Source organism: Uranotaenia lowii, chromosome 1 (assembly GCF_029784155.1).
Source record: "Uranotaenia lowii strain MFRU-FL chromosome 1, ASM2978415v1, whole genome shotgun sequence".
Taxonomy (NCBI): domain Eukaryota; kingdom Metazoa; phylum Arthropoda; class Insecta; order Diptera; family Culicidae; genus Uranotaenia; species Uranotaenia lowii.
Window position 1 is genome coordinate 29,905,057 of NC_073691.1, and position 24,763 is coordinate 29,929,819.

Sequence of the window (24,763 nt, forward strand, 5' to 3'; positions counted from 1 at the left end):
GCGACAGTTTTTTGAGAAGTTTTACATGCGAAACTCTATCAAATGCTTTCGAAAAATCTATTGTCAGCAACACTGACAGTTGCAACGGCACTGTCAATATCATCGAGGACTTTGGCCAAAACTGTAGTTATACTGTGTTTAGATCTGAAAAATCACTGTGAAGATTCAGGGTTTTAAAAATGATTGAATTTACTATTTTATCATACGCTCGAAAACGTTAGAAAGAATGCATAGAATGCTTATTGAACGATGGTTAGAGAGGACTTTGCTATTAAATTACTTCTTTATAGGTAGTATTTTTCTTATTTTCCAAGCTGTTGTAAATTTACTTGACCTTATGTTAGTATAAATATTTGTTTTTTTTGTTTTTGTTTAAGCTTACATAAAGGATATGACAAAGATGGTAAAAGAAAATTCAAAAATATAATTGGAATTCCATCTGAACCAACAGTATTCGAGTTTATTGAATTGTTTGCTACCTAGGGTAAATGAGCCTAATTTCGCTATATTTTGTCAGAGGTTTTTAGATTTGATATTATTGCGCCGAATCTTTAATACTTAGATATACAATTTTTTGGTAACTAAATTCCAAATTTTTTCTGAACTCTGTTTTGGTTTGAAAAAATCATTTCAAGCCTTAATTTTCGAAAAATATCATGTTTTATAAAGTGTGTCGATGTTCCTAATATGGCACTAATTGTTCCTAATGTTAACATATGGGTGTTCCTAATGTTAACATATGAGGAAAAATGTATCCGCGTACCCAAATATTACACTTTTTGTTCCTGATTTTGCATATGGGTCTGTTTTTTTAATACTTTAAAAAGAAAAATCTTAAAACTCACCTTTTTATAAATATAACAACGTTTTTGGAATATGAATAGGGAAATAAGAACTATTTAAATCCTACATAATATTCCTTTACGCTAATTTTGAAGAAAATAGTGAATATTGAGCTCATTTAAATTCAAACTTTAGCATTTCCAATGGATACATTTATTATATTTCAAAAAGTAGAAAATTCATTGTAATGGATACAAATAAGTTCAGTTGAACAGAGCATCATGCAACAGCATTGTTAGATACAACATTTGGGTACCACAACACTTGTTTAACTTTTATTTTGATATAATTGATTAAAATTATCATTTAATGATAAAAAAAACGATGATGCCATAGTTTCTCACGACGCGAGAGAGTTTTATGAAGTTTTTGAATCTCATAGAAAATTCGAAACATCGAAATTTTTACATCTTTGATGCCGTGTAAAACTTTACACAATGGGACAGATGGACTTAGTGATATTACCTTCAAATTTTATATGGAACTTATTATCCTACATCAACACTGTTGGTGTATGAATATTTTTCGAACAATCATTTAATTTTTTAAAATAAATATTTTTAAAATTCCGTTACCATTCTGGGCTAAAATGCATCGACATGCAAATCAATGATTCACAGTTTAAATCTTGTTTCCATATGCTAGAATAGGATGTAAGATTTTTGTAGTATTATTTATCCCTAAATGCATCAGCACCCTTCTGCATTCTTTTAAAAGAAAATATATAAACTTTAATTCTATCAAAATCTTAAATAACTGCAGATCGTGCTTTATGCGTAACGACATCACAAATATGTTAACACTTTTCAAAATTTTTTGTTTGATTTTTCATAAAGAACAAAGGTTTTTGCAACTTAGATACCCCTTTTTCTTAGTAAGGTGAAAATCGCATGTTATGAAAATTTAAAAATAACTGGTGAAACCAATTATTTTTCTGACTACGTTAATTTGATGTCCCATTAACCTTAAAACTTTTTATGTACAAACGGTAGGATTATCAGTGGCCATTAGGGTTTAAGAAGCAATTGAAGTTGAAAAGTGTTGCATGATGCCCCAAAAGACGGTATACAACATAATTTATTGAGATTTTTTTTAAATTTTTCCTTTCGATTCTGTTCTCGTTAAGAAGCTCTCTGTAACTTGATGGTTTCCTTCTCTGTCGCGAAAGGTGCGTTCCTTACAACCTGGCAAAAATATTTTTTCAACATTTTAAGCTTTGAGATATACTGAAGTTAAAAAAAGTCATGTTTTATTTGCTCAAAACAGTTTATTTTAACAGATCGTTGAAAATTATGTTAAAACACAATTCTTTCAATCAAATTTATTTCAAATACATTCTATGACTTTGATATAGTTTGGAAAACTTTGACTATGTCCATAATTAGGAACACATTGAAAATAGTGTTCCTAATTATGGACATATGCTTTTTTTAGTTTTTACACGAACAAAACATCGTTCTAACATACTTATTTCTGAAATCATGATAAAAAACAATCCGACAAAAAATTTCAAAAATTCGGTTGACAAATTCAGCTTTAATCTTCTATTTCTAAACAGGTGTTTTTTAAGAAATTTGCTAACAATTCCATTACATTTGGACACACTTGGAAACAATCCGGATTTTACGAAAAATCTTGGGAATTAGAAAGCTAATTTGTTTGTAAAATGGAAGTTCACATGATCCTTTACATTATCATTTTTTTGATAATTGTGATAAGTGAAAAATAACGTCAAAAACAGGCAAAATCGAACAGTATGTTAACATTAGGTACACATGCCACATTAGGAACACTTACCCTACTATTGTAACATTGGTGTCAGTTAAGGTGAAACAAAAATTTTCGTTTAAAAGTAGAAGGGGGAAAGTAGAGGCAAAGTATTCATTGATCTGGTCGCTGGAATGGTTGAAGACTTCGTTATTCGTGGATTTAGAATTGGATCAGTTTTAATTTTCTCCATAATTCTTGGTTTGAATTGGCTTCTGACAGACGATTAGAAACGGTATCTTTTTTGACATGCTTTATTTTGTTTGTCACTAAATTTCGTAATCTTTTATATCGAGCAAAGTCGTCCTGGAGTTTAGAGCTAACCCAACATCGATAAGCAACATCTCGAATTCTAATAGTGTTTTGAATATCTTGATTGAAACCAGGGATTTTACCTCGGAAAAACTTTTTTAAAGATACGAATGCATCAAAAAGTTCAAGAATACACCTGTTTAAAAATTGAAGAACAAGGTCAGGATCATCTATCTGGTCGCAAAAAGTCCAGTCATAGGAATTAAACGTAGGATTTAAGAGAGTTACGTTTGTAAAGGGTGATACGGTCTAAATTTGGTCAATATCAACTCGACGTATTTCTTTCAGTTTTGCATTTAAAAACCCTGAACACCCCTCATTTTGAAAGTGTGTGTGTGTAGAATGTTACTCCTATTTTGATTTTGGGATTCACTCTTCAGTTGTCAAAATGCCGTCCAAGGAAGAAGAGCAGCGTATCAAAATTTTGCTCGCGCATCGCAAAAATCCGAACTACTTGCACGCAAAGTTGCCAAATCAACCGTTAAAAATTTAATTAAAGTGTTTGAAGAACGTTTGTCGACAGCCAAGAAGTCTGAATCGGGGGGAAATCGAAAACCGGAAGCCGCTGAGACGACAAAAAGAGTTGCCGGTAGTTTCAAGCGATACCCTAACCTCTCTCTCCGAGATGCTGCAAATAAGCTGGGTGTTTCGTCTACAACCGTGCATCGAGCCAAAAAACGAGCCGGACTATCGACCTAAGAAAGCAGTGACTCCAAATCGCGATGATAAACAAAATACGACGACAGCCAAAGCGCGATCCCGGAGGCTGTACACGACGATGTTGACGAAGTTTGACTGCGTAGTAATGGACGACGAAACCTACGTCAAAGCCGACTACAAGCAGCTTCCGGGACAGGAGTTTTATACGGCAAAAGGAAGGGGAAAAGTAGCAGATATTTTCAAGCACATGAAACTGTCAAAGTTCGCGAAGAAATGTCTGGTTTGGCAAGCCATCTGTACCTGTGGTTTGAAAAGCAGCATTTTCATAGCTTCCGGGACTGTCAACCAAGAAATTTACGTGAAAGAGTGTTTGAATAAACGTCTGCTGCCTCTCCTGCAGAAACACGGTTGTTCCGTACTGTTTTGGCCGGATTTGGCATCTTGCCATTACGGTAAAAAGGCCATGGAGTGGTACGCCGCCAACAACGGTTCCAACAGGTGGTTCCCAAGGACAAGAACCCTCCCAACACGCCAGAGCTCCGCCCAATTGAGAAATACTGGGCTATTGTCAAGTGGAACCTAAAGAAGACCAAAAAACTGCTAAGGACGAGCAGCAGTTCAAGGCAAACTGGCTTTCTGCGGCGAAGAAGGTGGACAAGGTGGCTGTACAAAATCTGATGACAGCGGTTAAGCGTGAGGTCCGGCAATTCGGATTTGGAAATGCGGAAGCCTAGTTAAATATTTTTACTGAATTTTATACTAATTAAACTTCAAAAAGAAATTTAATTTGATTTTTTAAATAAACGATTTTACCGATTTACACGCGTTTTCCCTTGACCAAATTTTGACCGAATCACCCTTTACGTGGGATACGTGGGACACTTTTTTTTTTATTTTTATCTTCAGATTTTTTTTTAAATAATTTTTGGAAAATTGCTTTACATGAAAAATTTAAGAAATTTTTTCTCAGTCGAAGTTTTTATGTTTTCGAGGGTTTTAATAGCATAATAGCTATTTTTACATTTCCCGAGCCTATATTGATAAAAAAAGTGGAAAGAGTGGACTTCTAAAAAATATGAATGGATTTTTGGCCTAAAGTATACTCACAAAGGTGATCTCCACCGGTGGTCCGGTACAGTCGGCTCGTCCAACCCCGACCCGGTAGGCCGTGGCCATGCTGCCGCTTGACGTCATGATCGTGGCCAGCACCAGAATCCAGCTAATCAGTAGTCCCAGGGGCAACGTCGAACTCCTCGCGAGGTACGCATCGTAACATATTCTCCCTGTCCGGTGCCTCGGCGTCCTACTTAGCATTCTCCTGGCAGCGTCTCCGGTGTGTCTTGAAGATGGCGCGGGCACGAAATGGTTCCAAATTTGGTGTAGCCGGCGATTTTGTGACGGAATATCGTCAAACAGTAGCAGTAACACAAATCAAATTGATGATACAAAAAAATAAAATGGAAACTCTTCCGTTCTCGTCACTGGCTTAAATCACAATGACATTCTCCTGGCAGGTCGAGGTCGGAATCTGTAAATGGAACAGAACAGAACGGAGAGGAAATATGTAGCGTGGAAGGTGAATATTAAGCTTTGTCTGTAGCAGATAAGTTGGTACTAGGTAGTGGGTGTGTAGTTTGAATTTGATCTAACTAATTACATCGATGAGATGGAACTGATTGGATATGAGGTATTTTGACCCTTTGAAACGAGTCATGGGAAATATCATTCTTACATAAAACCATTCTCAGTTCATCTTTGTTGAGATTATCGAGCAGAATTTCTCATCAATACGATATTTAACAAAAGATTGCAAAAATCTTTGAAAATGAATAAAAAAATGACAAAAATGACAAAAATGATAAAAATTAAAAATGAGAAAAATGACAAAAATGACAAAAATGACAAAAACTACAAAAATGACAAAAATGACAAAAATGACAAAAATGACAAAAATGACAAAAATGACAAAAATGACAAAAATGGCAAAAATTACAAGAGTTACAAAAATGTCAAAAATGACAAAAAAGGCAAAAATAACTAAAAAAAAAATCAAAAATGACAAAATTGACAAAAATGACAAAAATGACAAAAATGACAAAAATTACAAAAATGACAAAAATGGCCATATTGACACAAATGACTAAAATGACAAAAATGACCATATTGACACAAATAACAAAAAAGACAAAAATGACAAAAAATGACAAAAGTGACAAAAATGACAAAAAATGACAAAAATGACAAAAATGACAAAAATAACAAAAATGACAAAAATGACAAAAATGACAAAAATGACAAAAATGACAAAAGTTACAAAAATGACAAAAATGACAAAAATGCCAAAAATGACAAAAATGTCAAAAATGGCAAAAATGACAAAAATGGCAAAAATGACATAAATGACAAAAAAAAAATTACGAAAATAAACAAAAAAATGACGAAAATGACAAAAATTATAAAAAAAATGACGAAAATCACAAAAATAATAAAAAAAAAATGACGAAAATCACAAAAATTACAAAAATGACAAAAAATTACGAAAAATGGCGAAAAAATAACGGAAGTGACAAAAATGACAAAAAGTATCTTTGCTGAAATCTGATCTGAAAAAATATAAACTTTTGTCCAGTTAGTCAGTCAACAATTCGAAAGAAGTAACAATATACAGCAGGATACTAAAATATTGATACATACTAATGTTATGTATTTTTTTTTTTTTCAAAAATATAAAAAAAAGAATCCGGAAGCACATCCCATTTAAGCTAAATAGCAAGATCGTTCAGGTGAGGATTTAATAACAAAACAGCCAAACAAACCACGAAAGACAATCTGCAGACTGCGGCAGCTCACCTTGAAAAGTTGCGCAAACCCGTTACCTGTTTTCTTATGCATGCATATATGGAAATCAGCAACATCATTTTGCGATATGCACCCGCGTTATTCAAAAAACGCGACGCCCCGCCGGACGCCACCGGTTCATCTGGTGGCACGTGTTTCGTATAAATGTTCTTGATTTCCTTATCTGGGCACTCTCTTAAGATACTATGAAGGTGCAAACATTTGGACCCCACCTCACCGAGGCGTGATATGTTTATCAACATAACAAGCAGCCGAAAACCCCGAGGGAATCTTTTCTTCAAGTTCTTAACCAGTAAGTGATTGTTGATCTTGTTCTGGGTGATCCGGTTACAACAGTATAATGTTCAAACAGTAAGTACTTCCGGTTTACGGATGCCAGTCACGCAAACGTTTCGATCATTTGCATCGATAGCAGTTGTCATATGAGAACTTCTACAGACACGGACTAGCCGGGTGACAATTTGATCTATCTTGATAAGTACCGTTGACATTTCCCGGTGCAGATTCACTCGTGATAAGAATTGTTTATTGCTTTTTTTTGAGAATATAAATTATTCATCATCGAGTATCTGAGTGATCGATGAGGTAGTACATGAAAAATTACTTCAAACCTACGGTTCATTGGTTCATTGTTCATATATGTAACTTGTTACAAGGAATGTAAGTTTGATGAACTGTAGAATCAATTTTGCGATTCCATCCATTCCACTGGTAGGTATACGTTTCCAGGAATGAAGAAATGATGATGAAATTAATAGCTATTCCGTCTATGGTAAGCTTTCGTTAGATATCCAACTGAGATGTAAATTTAGCTTTATTAAAAAGTTTCCGTGCATTTTCCGCAGTTTTTCTAATTTTTTGTTCCGCCGCAGAACATTCCAGCGTGCACAGCGTAGTCTAATTAGACAACTTACCTCAAAGGCTGTTGCAGTTTTGTCTGACAAGTGATTTGCTGGCGCTTCTAAATCTTGACATGTTCGGATATCACTCATAACGTGAGATTCAGCCTGAGATCAATTCGAGAAGTATTGGTCCTATTTTGTTTTCCGTGAATCCCTAAACAGTTCCAATTGATTTTGATCGGATAGTGATATTTCGTCAGAAACAGTCCGATTCTCAATATTTTCTGTCAATAATGGACTGCATAAAGTCAAATCAAGAACTTCTTCTCTAATTGCATTTATAAAGGTAGACGAAGAACCTTTTTTTTGGCAAAACTCATTTTCAAACATTCTTTCAATATTCTAGAGCCAGATCGAATTACATGGAGCTCGGGTGGCCCCGAGGTCTGATCGGGATCATTATTATTCTATACAGATGGATCCATAATGGACAATAAAGCTGGCGCAGGGGTTACAGGTTTCGGCCTAAATATATTGAATCAATGGGAAAGTGGGTTAAAGTTTTCCATGCCGAAAACTACGCTATTCTAGAATGCACAAACCAATGTTTAAAAAGAAAACACAAACATGCAAATATTGCAATTTTTTCAGACAGCCAAGCTGCACTTAAATCATTAAAATCACTTTAATGTACATCAAAACTGGTATGGGAATGTATTGAGGCCCTTGAAAAACTTGCACAGAAAAATTCAGTTACTCTATATTGGGTGCCAGGGTATTGCGGAATTGGAGGCAACGGAAAAGCTGACATGCTAGCTAGACAAGGCTCAATTCCGTTCTTAGCTCCCGAATCTTTTTGCAGCATGTCTCGTTGCTTTTTAAAAATAGAAATAAGAAATTTAGAAACAAGCATGTTTGAAAGAAACTGGAAAAACATTGAAGGAGCAAAACAATCGAAGCAAATGATCGTTCCAAATATTTACAAATCGAAAAAGATTCTAACTTTATAAAAAAACAGATTTAAAAATATTTACAGGTTTGTTTGCAGGACACTGTGAATGTCGATATCATCTAAAACTAATGGGAAGAAGTCAATTTGATATTTGTCGTTATTGTCAGGCTGAGAAGGAAACATCGGAGCACCTTCTATGTGAATAACCTTGTCTTATATCAAAGAGATATCTATTCCTGATGTATTTTCTTTAGGTTCCAATAAGGTTGTTAACTTTATTCGTGTTGTTCTTCCAAATTGCAAAAATGCTGATCAACAAGAAAGTGACACTACTGTAATCAATCAGAGTGATCTATCTTGATAAGCTACAGTAAATAGGGGAAAAAACCACAAAAGATATAACAACTAGTCACAGTGGAAGGGACGCGACAAAAAAAAATGGTAAGCTTGCCATATTGCCCGGTTTTACTCGGATTTGCCCGGATATTTGATTCATAATTCATTCCCGGATTTTATGACAAAAACCTGGATTTTCTCGGATTTATTCACTTTTTTGCAAAATCCAACAAATCTCAAATTGAATTATTTTAATTTTTTTTTTTTTGCATTCAAAACAATTTTTCGAGCAAGTTTTATTTGATTAATCATTAACGGGTTATGGAAGTTTAAAATGCGATTTTAAATTTTCTGATGTTTTTTTATAGAATATAAAAGTTTCAAGTTTTTTTTTATTGAATTGTTCCGTGGTTTTGACAAACTTTGCCCAGATATGGCCCGGATATTGCAATGAAAATTTTGGAATCAAGTGCCTGGATTTTACCAGTTTTTAGACAAAATTGTCCGAATTTTCTTGGTCCGGATATTTCCGGGAAAGATTCTGTCAACCTCAGTCTATGGTCTTAACAACATTCAACGATGTAGCGTTCATCAGATAGTGGAAATCATAAAATACCTGGAACGAACAACGATGGAGCTTTTTTATCCGACAGTTTACTTATACTACAAGAAGAGAACTAGTTCACTAGTCAAAAGTTAGCAGACTAACTAACAATAAGCGTATGAGCGTTTTGGTGCAAAATTCTGGAAATATTGATTGCTTTATTCTGATCAATTACCCCTCCACGAGATATTGTCAAATGTAAAAATGATCTGTGAAAACATTTTCGCACCACGCTTGATTAACTTACAGTCAGTTTTCAATTTTCAAATCAATTCACGATCAAATCTATGAAAAAAAAAGTAAACTTTCCTCTTTTTAGCATAAGGTTCAAGGTTATACACGACCATATTTTTAAATATATTCAGGAAACTGGGGTTAATCAGGACAGCTTTTGGACAATTCGGTCTACAATATGCTTTATTCAAAAATTGGTGGTAGGATTATTAGAGTTCCAATTTTTAAACAGTTCTTTTTATTCACCCTCCGAGTTAGATGAAGAGGGACAGTGGCTTATTAATTGAGAAATCTTTAAGCTTAAAAAAAAACCTGAATTGGAACTTCCACCGTATTAAACGTAAACCAGTGCGTATTTCAAATTAGGTTGCATTTAATCGATTTTACATGAGTGTTGTAGTAAATCTTTTAAACTCACGTAACTAGATGGCAAAAAACGTCGTTTCTACATCATGAATGATGAATGATTTTTGTTTAACATTTGATTCGATTCGTACACCCAAAAAGAGGTTGCTAATTTTTTTAAGATGATATGTTTTTTTTCCGTCACAGGCATAAAGACTCGAGTTCTAGGGCAAAATGATGCAGGAGTACTACATACAAACATTCTAGCGAAACAAGAAAAACATTTTATGTTATTGTCATCTTATTGGATATAATTCATCCCAGAAACAAAAAAAAAATGAAAAAAATCACCGTTGTTGAGAATCGAACTCACAACCTTCATCTTGCCCATCCGAAAGCTTTACCAAAGGCATATGGAGATCGAGGGTCGTAAAGCTATGATTATTTTGTATCCGGGCGCTTCATTTCGGTGATAGATACGTTACTATAGAGCTCGGATATGCAAAACTTTACCCGATCAGGAGAGAAAAACAAAATTATATTAAAATGAGATATTTTGATACTTATTTTTTTCTATCTAAATGAGTTATAATTCAGTACTCGTAGGATGTTAAAATATCTCAAATTATATCAAAAAATCTATACGATCATAGCTAAATTATATCAGTTTTAGATGTGCTCCTATCTAGATTATATCTCGTTCAGATAGCATAGTTTGATATTGGACAGAACAAATTACATCAAAATTATAACTTATCAAGATATGAGTACTTCGAGAAAATTTTCTAGTGGAAGGTCAATAAACCACATTATTTGATAAAACCATGCCCCATTTATGGTTTCCCAAAAATTTGATTCAATTTTATGAATCTGTTGAGCGAAACTCGTTAATGTAAGGTTTGAGCCGTTGACTTCGATGTCCGTGTTTCAGAAAAAGCTGTACGTATATCAAAATAAGATATAATCATTTTATTTCAGGACAATCCGAAAAAAATCTTGATCATTGAAAATGAGCTCAACCCCATTCAAGTTTGTCAATCAGAATAAGATATAATTCAGAATGGAGAAACTTAAAATCGAAAATTTGGAGTACTTAATTATAACTGAATCAGATGTAAATATCTTGATGAGATACGTTTGAGTTATTATTTTGATATGCTCTCCTGATCGGGTAGCGTTGTGTTGCTTATGAAAAGAACAGTCTTGCCTATTTTTTTCAGATTTTAAAGTTAACGTGTGTCTCAATCTCAATATTTAGGAAGCAAAAAGTTATGGTAAAAATAAGTTTTCACAATCCCCTTGAAAATTCTTCGCTGTTGACTTGAAAACTCATGAACTGTTGTTTTTTTCTGAACTGTTTTTAGTGCAAATAGTACAAAAGTATAAGGAGCCACTTCGACTCACGAAGTTCAAACCAAGCATCGGAGTAGGACCCTTGATAACAACTATGCACAGTGGTCAGAAATGCGGAAAACGTGATCGTTGTTTATAACTTTTTTAGTTCACATTATAGGTTATTGGTGTCTTGACAGAGGTTTTTTTTTTTTTTTTTTTTTTTTTTTTTTTTTTTTTTTTTTTTTGTTATTGTAAACCTGTTTATTAAACACTACAATTTTGATTTTTACAGAGTTACGAAAGTGTATTTTTGAATAAATGTATTAAAAGATGCTCAAATAATTCCCAAAGTGCCTTTCAAATAAGCTTTTATTATTTAGTCGCGCGATTCTTAACAATTGTTTAAACTCATCCAAATTACGATTGCCGTGGTGCTCTAAATTATAACTTATAGTTTCTGCAATCAGCCAAAGTGCTGATTTATAACGAAAGTTTCTCTTGTTGATACAAATAGCAAAGATTATATCTGGTTCAGAAAAAGTTATACCGAGTCTTCGTCTGAGCAAAAGTTTTGTCCAGGTCCATATGGGAATTGAATCTGTACACTGCTTTATAATGTGTGTTGTTGATTCTATATTATTACAGATTTCACAAATTGATGTCTCTGCACCTTGAATATTATTGGTGAACCGCTTTTCTTTACTGGGAAAAATATCTTTAAAGATTTTAAAAAGAGATGTTTTTACTTGCGTTGATAAAAAGTTACTATTTAAATTTTCTAAAATAATCTCCCATTGAAGGTTAGGGGTATCCTCTTGAGTTTTGCATTTAATATTTAGAGAGTTTATAAAAAAGTGATATAGTTTGTTGCATGTATTCAAATGATTATCTTGTTGTAAATCCTTTGCAACACCAAGCCATTCTTTGAAGTTCCGAGGTAAGGTTTGAGTGTCTGCTTGATCTAGAATAAAATTGTCATGAATTTGAACTCCTTCTTTATTTATAAACAGAACATTTTTCACAAATAAAGCTTTTGCTTTTGAATCAACATCAACAAGTGCCAAACCACCTTTGCACACCGGAAGATAAAGCTCATTTCTTGGAACCTTAAAAATATAACCTTGCCAAAGAAATTGTCCACTTATTCTTTTAATTGAAGCAATATGTTTGTTTTCTGGAGGAAGAATTTGACAAATATACCACAGCTTTGACAAAATAAATGTATTAAGTATCCATGTTTTATTAAAAATATTCAAGTTTCTTCTGTAATGCGGTTTAAGAGTAAACTGTAATTTTCGTATATAATCGTTATAATTTTTTTCAGTCATTTGTTTTATATTTTGACATATTTCTACTCCTAGTACTTTTAACGTTTTCGTTTCTCTAATTAGCTGTGGGCCTGATGGACCATTGTTGATTCGTAAAAATGATGATTTTGTCAAGTTGAGTTTTATTTTAGAATAAATGCTAAAATAGCTCACTATCTCTAATGCAACATCAAATTCATTATTATTCTTAACGAAAATAGAAATATCATCTGCATAGGCAATAACGTTTATGAAGCTATCGCCTATGAGATGTCCATTGATACTTTCACATAGTTTTCTAATCAGTGGTTCAATGTACAGAGAGAATAAAGCCATACTTAACGGACAGCCTTGCCTAACTGAGCTTTGTATTGGAATGGAACTTGTTAAAAATCCATTGAATAAAATTTTGGAGCTAGCGTTTTTGTATAACCTTTTTAAACATTCTATAAACTGGACTGGAAAATTAAATTTTGATAGGATTGCCCACAGAAAATCGTGATCAACACGATCAAATGCCTTTTCAAGATCCAAGTTCAATAGTAATCCTTTCAACAATTTTGATTTATTTGCTTTTACCATCAAATTTCTTATGTTTCTTAAGACATCTACACATGAACGATTCTCGACGCAGGCGGTTTGGTTGGGCCCTATCAACTTACCCATAAATGGCTGTATTCTATTCCATAATATTTTTGTAAAAATTTTACTATCTGAATTTAACATACTTATTGGTCTGTAATTGGATAAGACATGAGGGTCACCTGTTTTGAGAATAAGCGTGATAATGCCTTCATAAAATGATGCTGGAGGATATCCTCCATCTAACAAATAATAATTAAACAAATTTACTAGGTCATTTTTAATGAGATCAAAAAAAATTTCATAAAATCTATAACAAAGGCCATCCGGACCAGGACTGCTACATTTCGATGCTTGTTTGATAACTTTTCTAAGTTCTTCTTCCGTAATAGGCTCGACAAGTTTTCTCTTATCGTTATCATCCAGAGATTTATTCAAGATGCTTAATTCACCGGTGAAATCTATTGATTCTCTGTTCTCTTTGTGAAAAATAATAATTGAAAATTGTTTGTTTCAATTTCGTTACATCATTTGTTATCTCTCCCCCTATTTTTAATTTAATTGTTTTTCCGTTAGATTGATTAATACTTTTAGTCACTTGAAACATACTTAATTTTTCATCAGCTAGAAGATTTGTAGATTTTATTTTATAATTTGTCATGTTCATTCTCCTCATTTCGATATTCATTAGCTGTGTTTTGACAATGCTCATTTCTGATGAGACATTTTCATTTTTGTTTTGTTTATCACATAATTCGCTTAAACATTGATAGTAAAAACTTTTAGTAGCTTGAATTTCTTTATACATTTGAAAACTTTCGGTTTTGAAAAATTGCCTAATTTTTTGTTTAACGATTGTATTCCACCAAAAATTTAAATCCGTGTAAGATGATCTAGATTTCAGGTTTGTATATATTTCTTTAAATTTCTCTATAATTGTTTCATTACATAACAAGTTTGAGTTAATTTTCCAATAACCTCGCCCAAGAAAATTCAATTGCATTGAATCTGTTACCCGGTACTTAAGCTTCACCCCATGGTGATCGGAAAAACATAGCGGAATAGTTTGAATATCAAGCACTAAATCACAAAAGTTCCTTGACCCATACAATCTATCTAAGCGCGATTTCGAGCTACCACGAAAAAATGTAAAGCATTTATTTTTTCCTTTTTTAAATTGCTCAATATCAAGCAGATTCAATGAAGTAACTAAATCCTTCAATCCGAATGAAAAATTCTTGACCGAACCGTTCGAATCATCTGGCAACAATATGCAATTAAAATCTCCTACTAAAACGTTCTCCTTTCCAGAAATCAAATGAGGCAAAATTTCGCTTGTGAAAAGGTGGTCTCTTTCCTTCTTGAAGTTATTCCCCGAATGAGCATAGATATTGATGAAGTTAGTTAATCCTACGGTTATTGATAAGATCCTTCCATTAGGGTGCATTAAAACGTTTTCATACTCTATATTTTTCCGCAAGAGGATACCCGTACCCTTACCATCAGTACTTAAATTGATAAATGATTTATGCGTATTTATAAAACAAAAATTTTCAAATGCGACCTCTTGTAAGAATACAATATCAGCATCACAATTCCAGATAAGATCTCGCAATAACATCTTCTTCACCATTGAATTTAATGCATTCAAATTTGTTGTTACTAAATTACGAACCAACGACATAATGAAATAAGTGGAGGATAAACAATTGCAACCCAAAGTCAATTAAACAACGATAAATCGAACACAATTTGAGCATCTCTTAATACACTTACCATCTTATGCACTCTTTTTCATCGTAGCTGCTCTCTCTCGGGTTCGACGTCCAATGATTTCGATTGGGCTTGATTCCGGAATCGCCGCAGCCGCTGCAACCGATGTTGTTTTGCTCGTCTGCTTTTTCTTCTTAGTTTCTTTTTCTGACGCTGAGCTAGGATTGGATATAGTCCGCTTGAGATTTACCTTCTCCGAGTCCATATCGGCGTCACCGTCGCACAGTGCGGTGACCAGTGGACAAAAGTCAAAAATTTTAGTTTATCAAACCTTAAATTCAACTTTACCAATCGATTGGAAAGAGGTTAGAGTTTCATGAACAAACTTGCTTTTGACATAGTTTTGCTTCCTACACGCGCATCATTGGTTCAAAGTCGATGCATTAAGAAGGCAAGAAAGAATTTTTTTTTTCGAAAACATACACTTTTTTTGAAACTTTTGTTTACCGTTGACAAGTTTCGCAGCAAATTCAAAATCTTTGTTCTACAAGTTGAAGATTTAAACTCAACGCGTGTCGTATTGTGTTTTTTGAGTGAGAAAATTTAGTTTTTGGTCTTTACAGCTACCTCTGAATTTACCATTATTTTTGGAAGTTTCATAAAAAAAAATTGCTCAACTTCAGCTAGTCAGAACAAATTCGCGTCACAAGACGTCACTACCATTTTATGTTCAAATGCTAGGGAATTTCATCCTGAACACCCACTATGCTTGCTGAATTGCGTTTTTTTGCGCTAACAGAGATATGAGCAATTTACGAAGGGTTATTTTTCAACCACAGGAATGGAATTTTTTCGAAAATGAACCGCTGTGGTAAGATGAAAACCGAAATCGGGTGAATTTTTCTTCTTCAACTTATCAGTATTATAATATAAAATAAATTTTGAATGAAAATGGACTTTTGATTTGGTTGTGGCATTGAAATCTCATTGAAAAATTATATAAAGCTTTGTGGTTTGAATTTTGAAATATTTTGGCCTAAGATAAAGCATACATCGGCCAAGTTCCCGTGAATTCCACATTCGCCTGAAAAGGAAATTGTGGTATTCAGTTATTATCTATGTGTTACATTATCACGACCAAACAAAATCGTCCATGAAAGCAAATATTTGACAGATACAAAGGATCTTTTATAAGATAGATTGAAAATCTTCAAAATATGAGCTTTTTTAGACATGGATTTTAAGGTTATAAAATCAAAATCGAGAAAAAACCTTCAAAATACTGTTTTTCTGACGTACTTTCAATAATTGAACATTTAAACAAATATTTTATCGAATTAAAACTTTTTATGACTTTTGTCCATCGGCTCTATGGGATCACCGCACTGTGCGTCGTCGTCTTCGTCGTCATCATCGTCGACGTCAACTCCGTCATCGTTTTCGTGTTCATCATCGTCTTCGTCGCTGCTCACCACTTCAACCGATGGTGCCGATTTTGTGGCAACTGATGATGTGAGCTCAATCTCACCGAGGGAGGTGAGTTGCATCGGGGCTTCACGTTGTGGTCTAATTTGAGATTTAATCGGTAATGTTGTCATGTTCGCAGCGATATTGCCGATGTTCGGAGTAACTCCGATCGTCGCGTTTTTCAGGACTTGGCTGAACGATGGTGGTTCGGTTGATTTTTGCGCACTGGTACCGTTTTGTCCTGCTTTAAGGCTTGCAAGTTTGGGACACTCGGCCTTAAGGTGACCCTCGCACTTGCAAAAAAAGCATCGGTTTTTTAATCCTTCATAAAACAATCTTACTTTAAAGTGCGCGATGAAGATATTTGGAGGGAGCTCCTTGGTGACCTCCATATGTATCCCTCGGATGCCGCTGAACACGGGGAAGCCCGAGTTCGCCGCAAACTTCTCACGAACTTGTTGCCGAATCGTTCCAAATTGCCCCAACACCGCAGCGATCTCCTTATCATCGACTTCTGGCGGCAAGTTAAAAACCCGCACATACCGAAAAATACTGCTAGCCACCTCCAGTCTAACCGTAATCTTGGTCCCATCTTGGTAGAGGAATGGATATTCGGCGTCCATTTTGCTCGTAAAGCTATTGAAACTTACTTCATCCAGAAACTTCAGGAAGAAGCAACGCTCGTTTTCGTCCTTATACAATGAATGGACAGCTGAAGCCTTTATCGCCAACTTATTCCCAACGAAATCGGAGACATCCAAGTAAGCCGGCGGCTTAGCCGATGCACCGAAAGCTATTTTGATTGTATTTTTCCGCGTTCTTTCCATCTCGGAAGACTTCGAAATGGATTCCGTTCAAGTTGAAGGAAAAAAAAAAAAATGATCTCACTGACTAGAGAAAAGGCAAATCACGTGTGATCGCATCGACGTCCGAGCGTGAACTGAACTGTTGTTTTTTTCTGAACTGTTTTTAGTGCAAATAGTACAAAAGTATAAGGAGCCACTTCGACTCACGAAGTTCAAACCAAGCATCGGAGTAGGACCCTTGATAACAACTATGCACAGTGGTCAGAAATGCGGAAAACGTGATCGTTGTTTATAACTTTTTTAGTTCACATTATAGGTTATTGGTGTCTTGACAGAGGTTCGTCTGTATAATCAGCTCTATAATAAAAAAAAACAAATGTTTTCTGATTAATCCCCCTACAAGTGAGATAAAATTTCTCACTTCTCTATTATATTAGGTTTTGGTTCTTTGGTGTATTCGACCAACTTGTTTAAAATTAAATTTCTTCAACTTTGTCTCAGATGTCATATTTCTAAAATAATTATTTTCCGAGCTATAGGTATGAATAAGAAACTTAACCTATAAAAATCAGTTTATTCATAATAACTTTTTTCAGTTAGTTTTAAGTTTAATAATATGTTCCACAAAGTTTATTGTCTTATTGAAATACACCACTTTGTTGAACATTTCAGGATTGCCAAAAATAGTTCATTTCCTTTATAGAATGTTTTTCGTTCAAATGAATAGTTTTTTGTCTTTATTTGAGAGACTTTCAGCAGAATAGTTTTTAAAATACACACGTTTGTAACTGTCCGGATTCTAAATGATCATAGCCTTATATAGACTCTCTGCACGGCTCATCACAAAAAAATGCACAGTGTCAGACGTTGCGCCGGGGGTTTTCCAGTATTGTTTTAGTATGGGAAAGCGAATTGGAAACGATAAACTGTTTTTTTTGCATTCCTTCTGCCTGCTTTAATACATACAAACGCACAGTAAGGCAACTGGGTTCTTGGCAGATGGTTATTTATTTATTTATCAAGTCAAACTATGTAGACTACAATACTTAAAACTACTTAAAACTAATGTAAGCTATTGTTTTGTTGTTCTATTTATGAAGTTGTTTTTGAATGCCTTTTTTAATTGTGTTTTGTTCATCGCTACGTCTATAATTTCACTTTGTAAATTGTATTTGTACATCATTTGATTAGAAGGATGATGTTTTGCATAGTCTTTGTCGTAAAGTTTATTATAGAACAAATGTTTATTTCTTAATGGACGGGAGGGTGCGTAAAAATTTAGTTTTGAAAGTAATTCAGTACTGTCTATTCTTTGTGTAACAACATCATTTACAAATGCAATTTGGGAAAATTCTCTGCGTTTACTGAGAGGTTCTATATCAATAAGCTTACAACGAGATTCATACGATGGCAGAGGAAAAGTGGTCCAATCTATTTTACGTAGCGCATATAACAAAAATTGTTTTTGAACTGATTCGAGACGTTGCTCGAAAATATTTGAATAAGGATTCCATATGATGCTACAATTTGCGGGTGGTTTGAAACAAGGATTTTTTTCTCGGAAGTTTTTCTAATGCCGCCTCACATACGCAGGTAAGGCATTACATTCATTCATTGTTTCCATCCTCCTTTAACTTATGGGGAGGGCCAGAGCAGACATTTTTCAAGCATCATAGCTGACATGGTTGCTGATTTTCCTTCATCAACACGTTTCAAATCTCATTTGACTACTAGTCAAGCTTCAAGGGACTGGAAAAGCTTGACTATCGTCATGGATTTCTGTTCACGTGACGGATGTTATTTTTCAAACGACGGTCGTCAAGGAAATTGACGGCATCGGTTCAAAGCATTTTATGTATGATTCGAAAAATTTTGTGTATTTGGATTGCTTGTTGGGTGATTTGCCAGTGTCGAAAACAAATAAAATTCGGATTCAAAAAATGCTATCAATTGAGGAATTACAATTTTGTAAAAGAATTTTTATATAGATTATTATGAAAGGCAATTTTTTGCGCGTAGTCGATATTGTCCTTCTAGTCCCTAGCTAATTCTCATCGGTCGTGACAGTTGATGTTACGTCCGAAAATGTCCCGGTCCCGAACTATCCTGGACTGATCTCCAAAAACGGAAACGATGATCGTTGTTTTCAGATTTTTTTTTTCAGCCACGACCATAACGAAACTTGTGTTTTTCGGCGTCGTCTTAAGATATTTTTTTTGTCTAAACATTATTCCGTCACAGTCAAAAAGACGACGACGGGCTGAAGGCGACTATGGCCCTTATTCTGCGCCGCGCGTGACGTGACGATTGTCACCTCACCTCGGAGTCACCGTGAGTTTTGTCACCTTATTCCCGGAGTCGATGTGGGTAAAGTGACAGGAGCTCATTCCCAGGTGAGTGACTGAATTAACACAATGGGTAAAATTTACAGTTTATTTTTGTTTTGTTCGCGCATCGGATTTTCGGATTCAATTTTTGCGATAACGCGTGAAAATTTAAGTTCGAAAAAGGTCAACATCGGATTGTAGGACGTTAGTAAGCCGGCCAGGAAGAAAAACCAAGCTGTTAGTGCAACGTAGACACCAGTAGACCGAGGTTGAAAAAACACCAAAATCGGGGTAAGTAAAGAATTTTTTGTGATGTAAGCTGCTCGATCGGAACAGCCTAAATAAATTTGCAAAGTTAAAAGTTTATCAAAGGTCTTTTTTGTTTGACGTTTGTTTTCAGAAAGTTCGAAGACAACTAAGTGCAGCTCTAGAGCCTTCCCCCGACGGTGAGCAGTAGTTTTCGAGATTAGCTGTATCGGTACAGGAAGTTGGAAGCAACTTGTAGGATCCATCGTTCGACCAGATCTTTTTTCTTTCAACGATTCACGGATTGTGTGCTGATACCGGAGTTGATAACGAATATACATGTGAAATTTTGAAACAACAAGTTGATGTTTTGCTATTTCTAAAAGTGATTGGAGTCCCCTGCAGTCCTTCTGATTAAACATTAAGATTAAGATTTTTTTAACTACCGATAAAAAATGCATAATTCGTCTTTACAAATCAACACTTGAAATTCGATTTTTCAAATAAAAAATAATTCAAAATCGTTTAAGTTTAAGTTTAGGAAACAATCAAGTTTGAAATCCAAACAAAGAATTCATTTTCAGTGACCTTTTTAATTTGTTGTAAGTTTTAGTCATTGAAATTTGTATAATTAAAAATAAAAAAAAAATAAATTTTATGCACATATCAGATTTACATTTTGTAATTCAGATTAAAATTAAAGATTTTCGATGAGGTATGTGATGTTTTTCTGATTTTAAGAAGAAGAAAAAGTGGCTTCAAATGGAGGAAAAACAATTTTAACAGACTATTTCTGTTTATTTATACCTATTGTGTTACAATTCATTGTTAAAATGCCGCTTTGTTCACGATTTTGCTTAGATTTGTTCTTCGTCGTCACCTGAAAAGGTACCGACAATTGTCACCTAAAATCGTCACCCGAATGCGACGATTCTCACCCACGGTGACTACGAGAATAGGGTAAGAACTCACAAAGTTCATCCGAAGTGACGTTCCTCACCTAAACCGACAACTGGAATAGAGTGACTTGGGTGACACGACTATCTTCACGTCACGCGCGGCGCAGAATAAGGGCCTATGATTATTCCGACTGAATTTGACAATTTGACTGAAGGTTGAGGCCACGGTATAAATATATAAGGTAGGCTACTAACAAGAGTAAACAACTCGTTTGAATGTAAACAAGTGACGTCATTACTATCTGCTTATAGCGTGCCAGGCAAAAAGTTTTGCGCGCGTAAGATAATGCTGCATACACCGAGGATCACTAGATGGATAGTAATGACGACACCATCGGGAAGATATCACCTTATTATATTGTACACCGTGGTTGAGGCGAGATTGTTTGCTTGGTTACTCATTTGAAGGCGTCTGTTATGAATGCGACTGCTTCAACTTTTTCACAGTCACAGCTTTATGACTGATGACGGTGAATTTTTTACGCTCTGGAGGGACATTAAACTTTTGTATTTTCTTTCCTTCAGTCATACGCAATGCGGCTGCGTTGGGACGTTAATGCCGGTGGTCTTAAATCGAATCACCGCCTCTGGCGTTCACTACTTATGCCAATGGCGTTGAAATGTTGCGAACTCATGATTGGAGTAAAGGCTGAAAAACTCCAGCTACCTCTAAGCTTGAAACGTTGAGAGAATGAATGTCTAAATGATGTTAAAAACTGTGTAAGCATCAATTCTCATTAGCGTTTTATTGGTATTGATGTACCAACACACAACCGATCCGAAATATTTCTCGGAAACGATTTCCTTTTGTTGGAAAATTTTCGTGATGCGAGATCCGTTCGCAAATTTCAATTTGCATCCCTATAGTGTTGCCGTAAGACGTTATTCAACGTCAAAAAGTTTACTTTGTTCTTAACTTATACTAATAATTAAGGAAAAAAAAACACAGCTGAATAATTGTTCTGTATCGTTGAGGCCAGATCTTGCAATTTTTTAAAAATTTATTAAGAATTCTTGTACATAAATTTCATCGATACAGAACGATAAAGTTTATATATAAACTTTTTTGACGTAATTTTAAAAAGTTTCCAGTAAAATAAGAGAAAATATATCATAACACACATGAGACACTTTTTCGTAGAGTACAAAAAAATGACAACAATAAACCCGCAGATGTTTCTTACCATTCGTTACATTGAGAGTATAAAATCGAAAAATGTTTTTCCGTAAAATTGAGTTGTCGTCAAGTAGTTTTCATTTTAATTTAGATTTTTTTTTATTTCAAAGGATAGTTGAAATTTTAAAGTTTTCATATTTAAAGATTAAAGGTATAATAGATTTTTATAACGTCACAAAATCCAAAAGTCGATAACGACTTGAAAAGATGAAAAATTGTCAATCAATGTTATCTATAAAACAAACAGTTGTTCACTTAATATATTCATAGACCTCATCAGCGCTGATTGAATCTAAAAGTCATCTCCAGTAGATAATGGAAACGTCTATCAAATCATAAAGGCGAAAACCCCCCATCGGAAACGGACTCTAATAAGTAACGGTGTTGATGTTTCTTTTTCGAGAAAAGAAACCAAAAAAGATAAACAACTGACCTAGCGCCATCGGAAGCCGCTAGCGGCGTTTCTATTATATACGATACTGTACTTTGGTGATAAATCAAAGTTTTTAACCACCGGACACCTGAGTTCAAAACGGTTTCTCCTCCTCCTTCGACTCATCAAAATCTACTCATTCACTGGAAATTTTATCATCAATATTCATTGCCAAGGTTCTGCCGAGAAACTGGTAGGAAATGGCTCCTGATAAAAACACGCGTGGGGTCAAGTTTTAGGCCGTTGACATTTGTCGGTCCGCGAAATTGAGGTAGGACATCTGATTTTTTTTCCAAATTAGACGATACAATTTGAATTTTAATGGATTCAAAACTCCCTGTTAACTGATTGCTAATTTTTATCCCTCGCAATAATTTGCAATGAAACTCCTCCCAATAACTGGGCAGCCCTGACCTTAACATGGTTAATCAACATCCATACATATTATGATTCATTTACCTCTCTTCGGTTGACAAACAGATACTCGCCGGCTAATTGCAGTGCAGCAACAAAATTTAGTCACCTACTACTACTTAGGAAAAGTTAAGTGCTGAATCGAACTACACCACCTTCAAGTATGTTGTGTTAAGCCAATTCTAGTCCCCTTTAAGTTGATGCTGTTTCGGTAAACTTTGCTACACACGAATGTCTTCGCGTAGTGATTGTTGGAATCAATACTACCCGTTGTCGTTGTCGTCGTTGATGTCTTTACTATTTCACTCACGCTGCCTTCGACAATTACGACGGTTAAAGTACCGAGTTTCATTGCCGCCTTTTCGATATTACTTTGGAGGAGTAGCTCCTACTAAGTATAGGATCTTTTAAACTAGAATTGCAAAAATACTTCAATGGAACGATAAGCTTCGATTTAGCTCCAAGTGGAATTAGAAACTAACTTGCAAATACTAGTGGACAAATATGCAGCACTTATCAGTCTTGTAGACGTTTTGTCCACTCGATTAGTTCTTTGTTTCATCAATTGACACCATATGCACGCAAGATTAACACGATACGACTGGCAGCGGTCTAGGGCAGAGGTTTCCAAACAATCATAAAGTAATCTCATGAAAAATTAAATAAAGTTATTTTATTTTTAAAAAAACCTTTTGATTCAAACATTGCCAAGTATTGGATACGTTTCAAATACTTCACACTCTAACAGATAAGTTACAAAGTATAACTTCTGCATTAACATAAACAATAAAAAATAAAGTAAGAACCTACCTACTTAGAAATGACATTCTTATAAAAATATCGTGACTTTTGAAATAACTCCTATGTATATGCAAGAATAAACTTCAAAATTCTTAACTTTTTCAATGTTTATTGTTGACTCAGATTATCCCGTATATTGAGTGAAAAATGATATCAATGGACCCTTTAGTAAATTATTTCAAACTGTTTCAAACAGCACTAGTAGGTATGAACAAATAAAAATTCTTGTTATTGATTGAAAAAAAAAAAAAACCTTTTGACCTATCTTATACAAAGGTATAGGCGATGGGCTTGCCTTTTATTGGTGTACAATTTTCCATGAGTAAACCAAGGGAGAACCTTCGACAAAATGATAAAGTTGTCAAAATTGCAATTAAGCACTTTTATTCAGTTTGTATGTATTCCAGTTCAGCTTTAAGCCGAATTGGATTCAAAAATTTGGAACTGAAGTCCCGTTTCATAATGAAATTAAATTGGTTGTATCGAGGAGTACAACTCCGACGTTAATTTATTTCGGGATTTTCATCCCTTTAACCCGAACTCAAATAAGTCAATCATAGGGACTTGATTCTCACGTCGTACGCTACGATAGCGATTGCTTCGCCCAACGCTATAATTGTAAGCATAGCATACGATTAAATTCAAACAATTTTCGAACAAATTTTGTCAAATTTCGATAAATATAAGGGTTTTAACACGATAAGATGGTTTATTGATTTGACAAACAGGTTTTGATCAAATTATTTGAAATGTTGTTTTGATAGACTCTTTCCATTTGAATGATGAGGGGACTTAGAAGAGGGTTAATATTTGTCTGTCTGTCTGTTCCCTATAAACTCGGAAACTACTGAACCGATCAATGTAAAATTTAATTTGTAAGAGTTTTTGGGGTCGGAGATATTTTCAAACCGCTCCGACTTAAGGAAGGGGGAGTTAAATTATTAGAAAAAAGGACACAATTCGAATATTTTCTGACATTACTGAGCCAATCAATGCGAAATTTTGGTTGTAGCCGTTTTTAAGACCGGGAATGGTTTCTATAATAATTCTAAAAACCTCCAATTCCAGAAAAGGGGAGGGTCCTATGATAAATTATCAAACATTTGACACAATTCGAACAACTTTAGGAAACTCTTGAACTGATTAACGCAAGATTTGGTGTGAAGCCGTTTTCAAGACCAGGAAGGTTTCTTCAAAATTTTCAAACCCCTCTGAATCCGAAAAAGTCAGTAGGACATTTACGAAAAATGTGCAAACAGTTCTCATTTAAGAGTAGTCATTCAGAAGTATATTTTCATTAAAAGAATACGGCACTAGAATAAATCTATTATAATCTAAAAAACTTCAAATCTTTTCTAAGTAAAATAAACAGCACAAAAACTTGTTTCCAGACAAAATTTTCAATTTTGAAAAATTGACAAAAGGGAAAATCGAAAATATCG

The 24,763-nt window shown here is 34.5% G+C and overlaps 1 protein-coding gene across 2 annotated transcripts in view; it reads right to left on the reverse strand.

Annotated features, from left to right (window-relative positions):
- LOC129738982 (neutral ceramidase) overlaps window positions 1–24,763 on the reverse strand; it is an 80,137-nt gene that overhangs the window by 7,213 nt on the left and 48,161 nt on the right. For both annotated transcript variants that reach the window (XM_055730333.1, XM_055730334.1), the window contains exon 2: window positions 4,690–5,110. In XM_055730333.1, coding sequence (XP_055586308.1) covers window positions 4,690–4,896 — 207 coding nt within the window. In that variant the 5' untranslated portion in view covers window positions 4,897–5,110. The remainder of the gene's footprint in view (window positions 1–4,689; window positions 5,111–24,763) is intronic.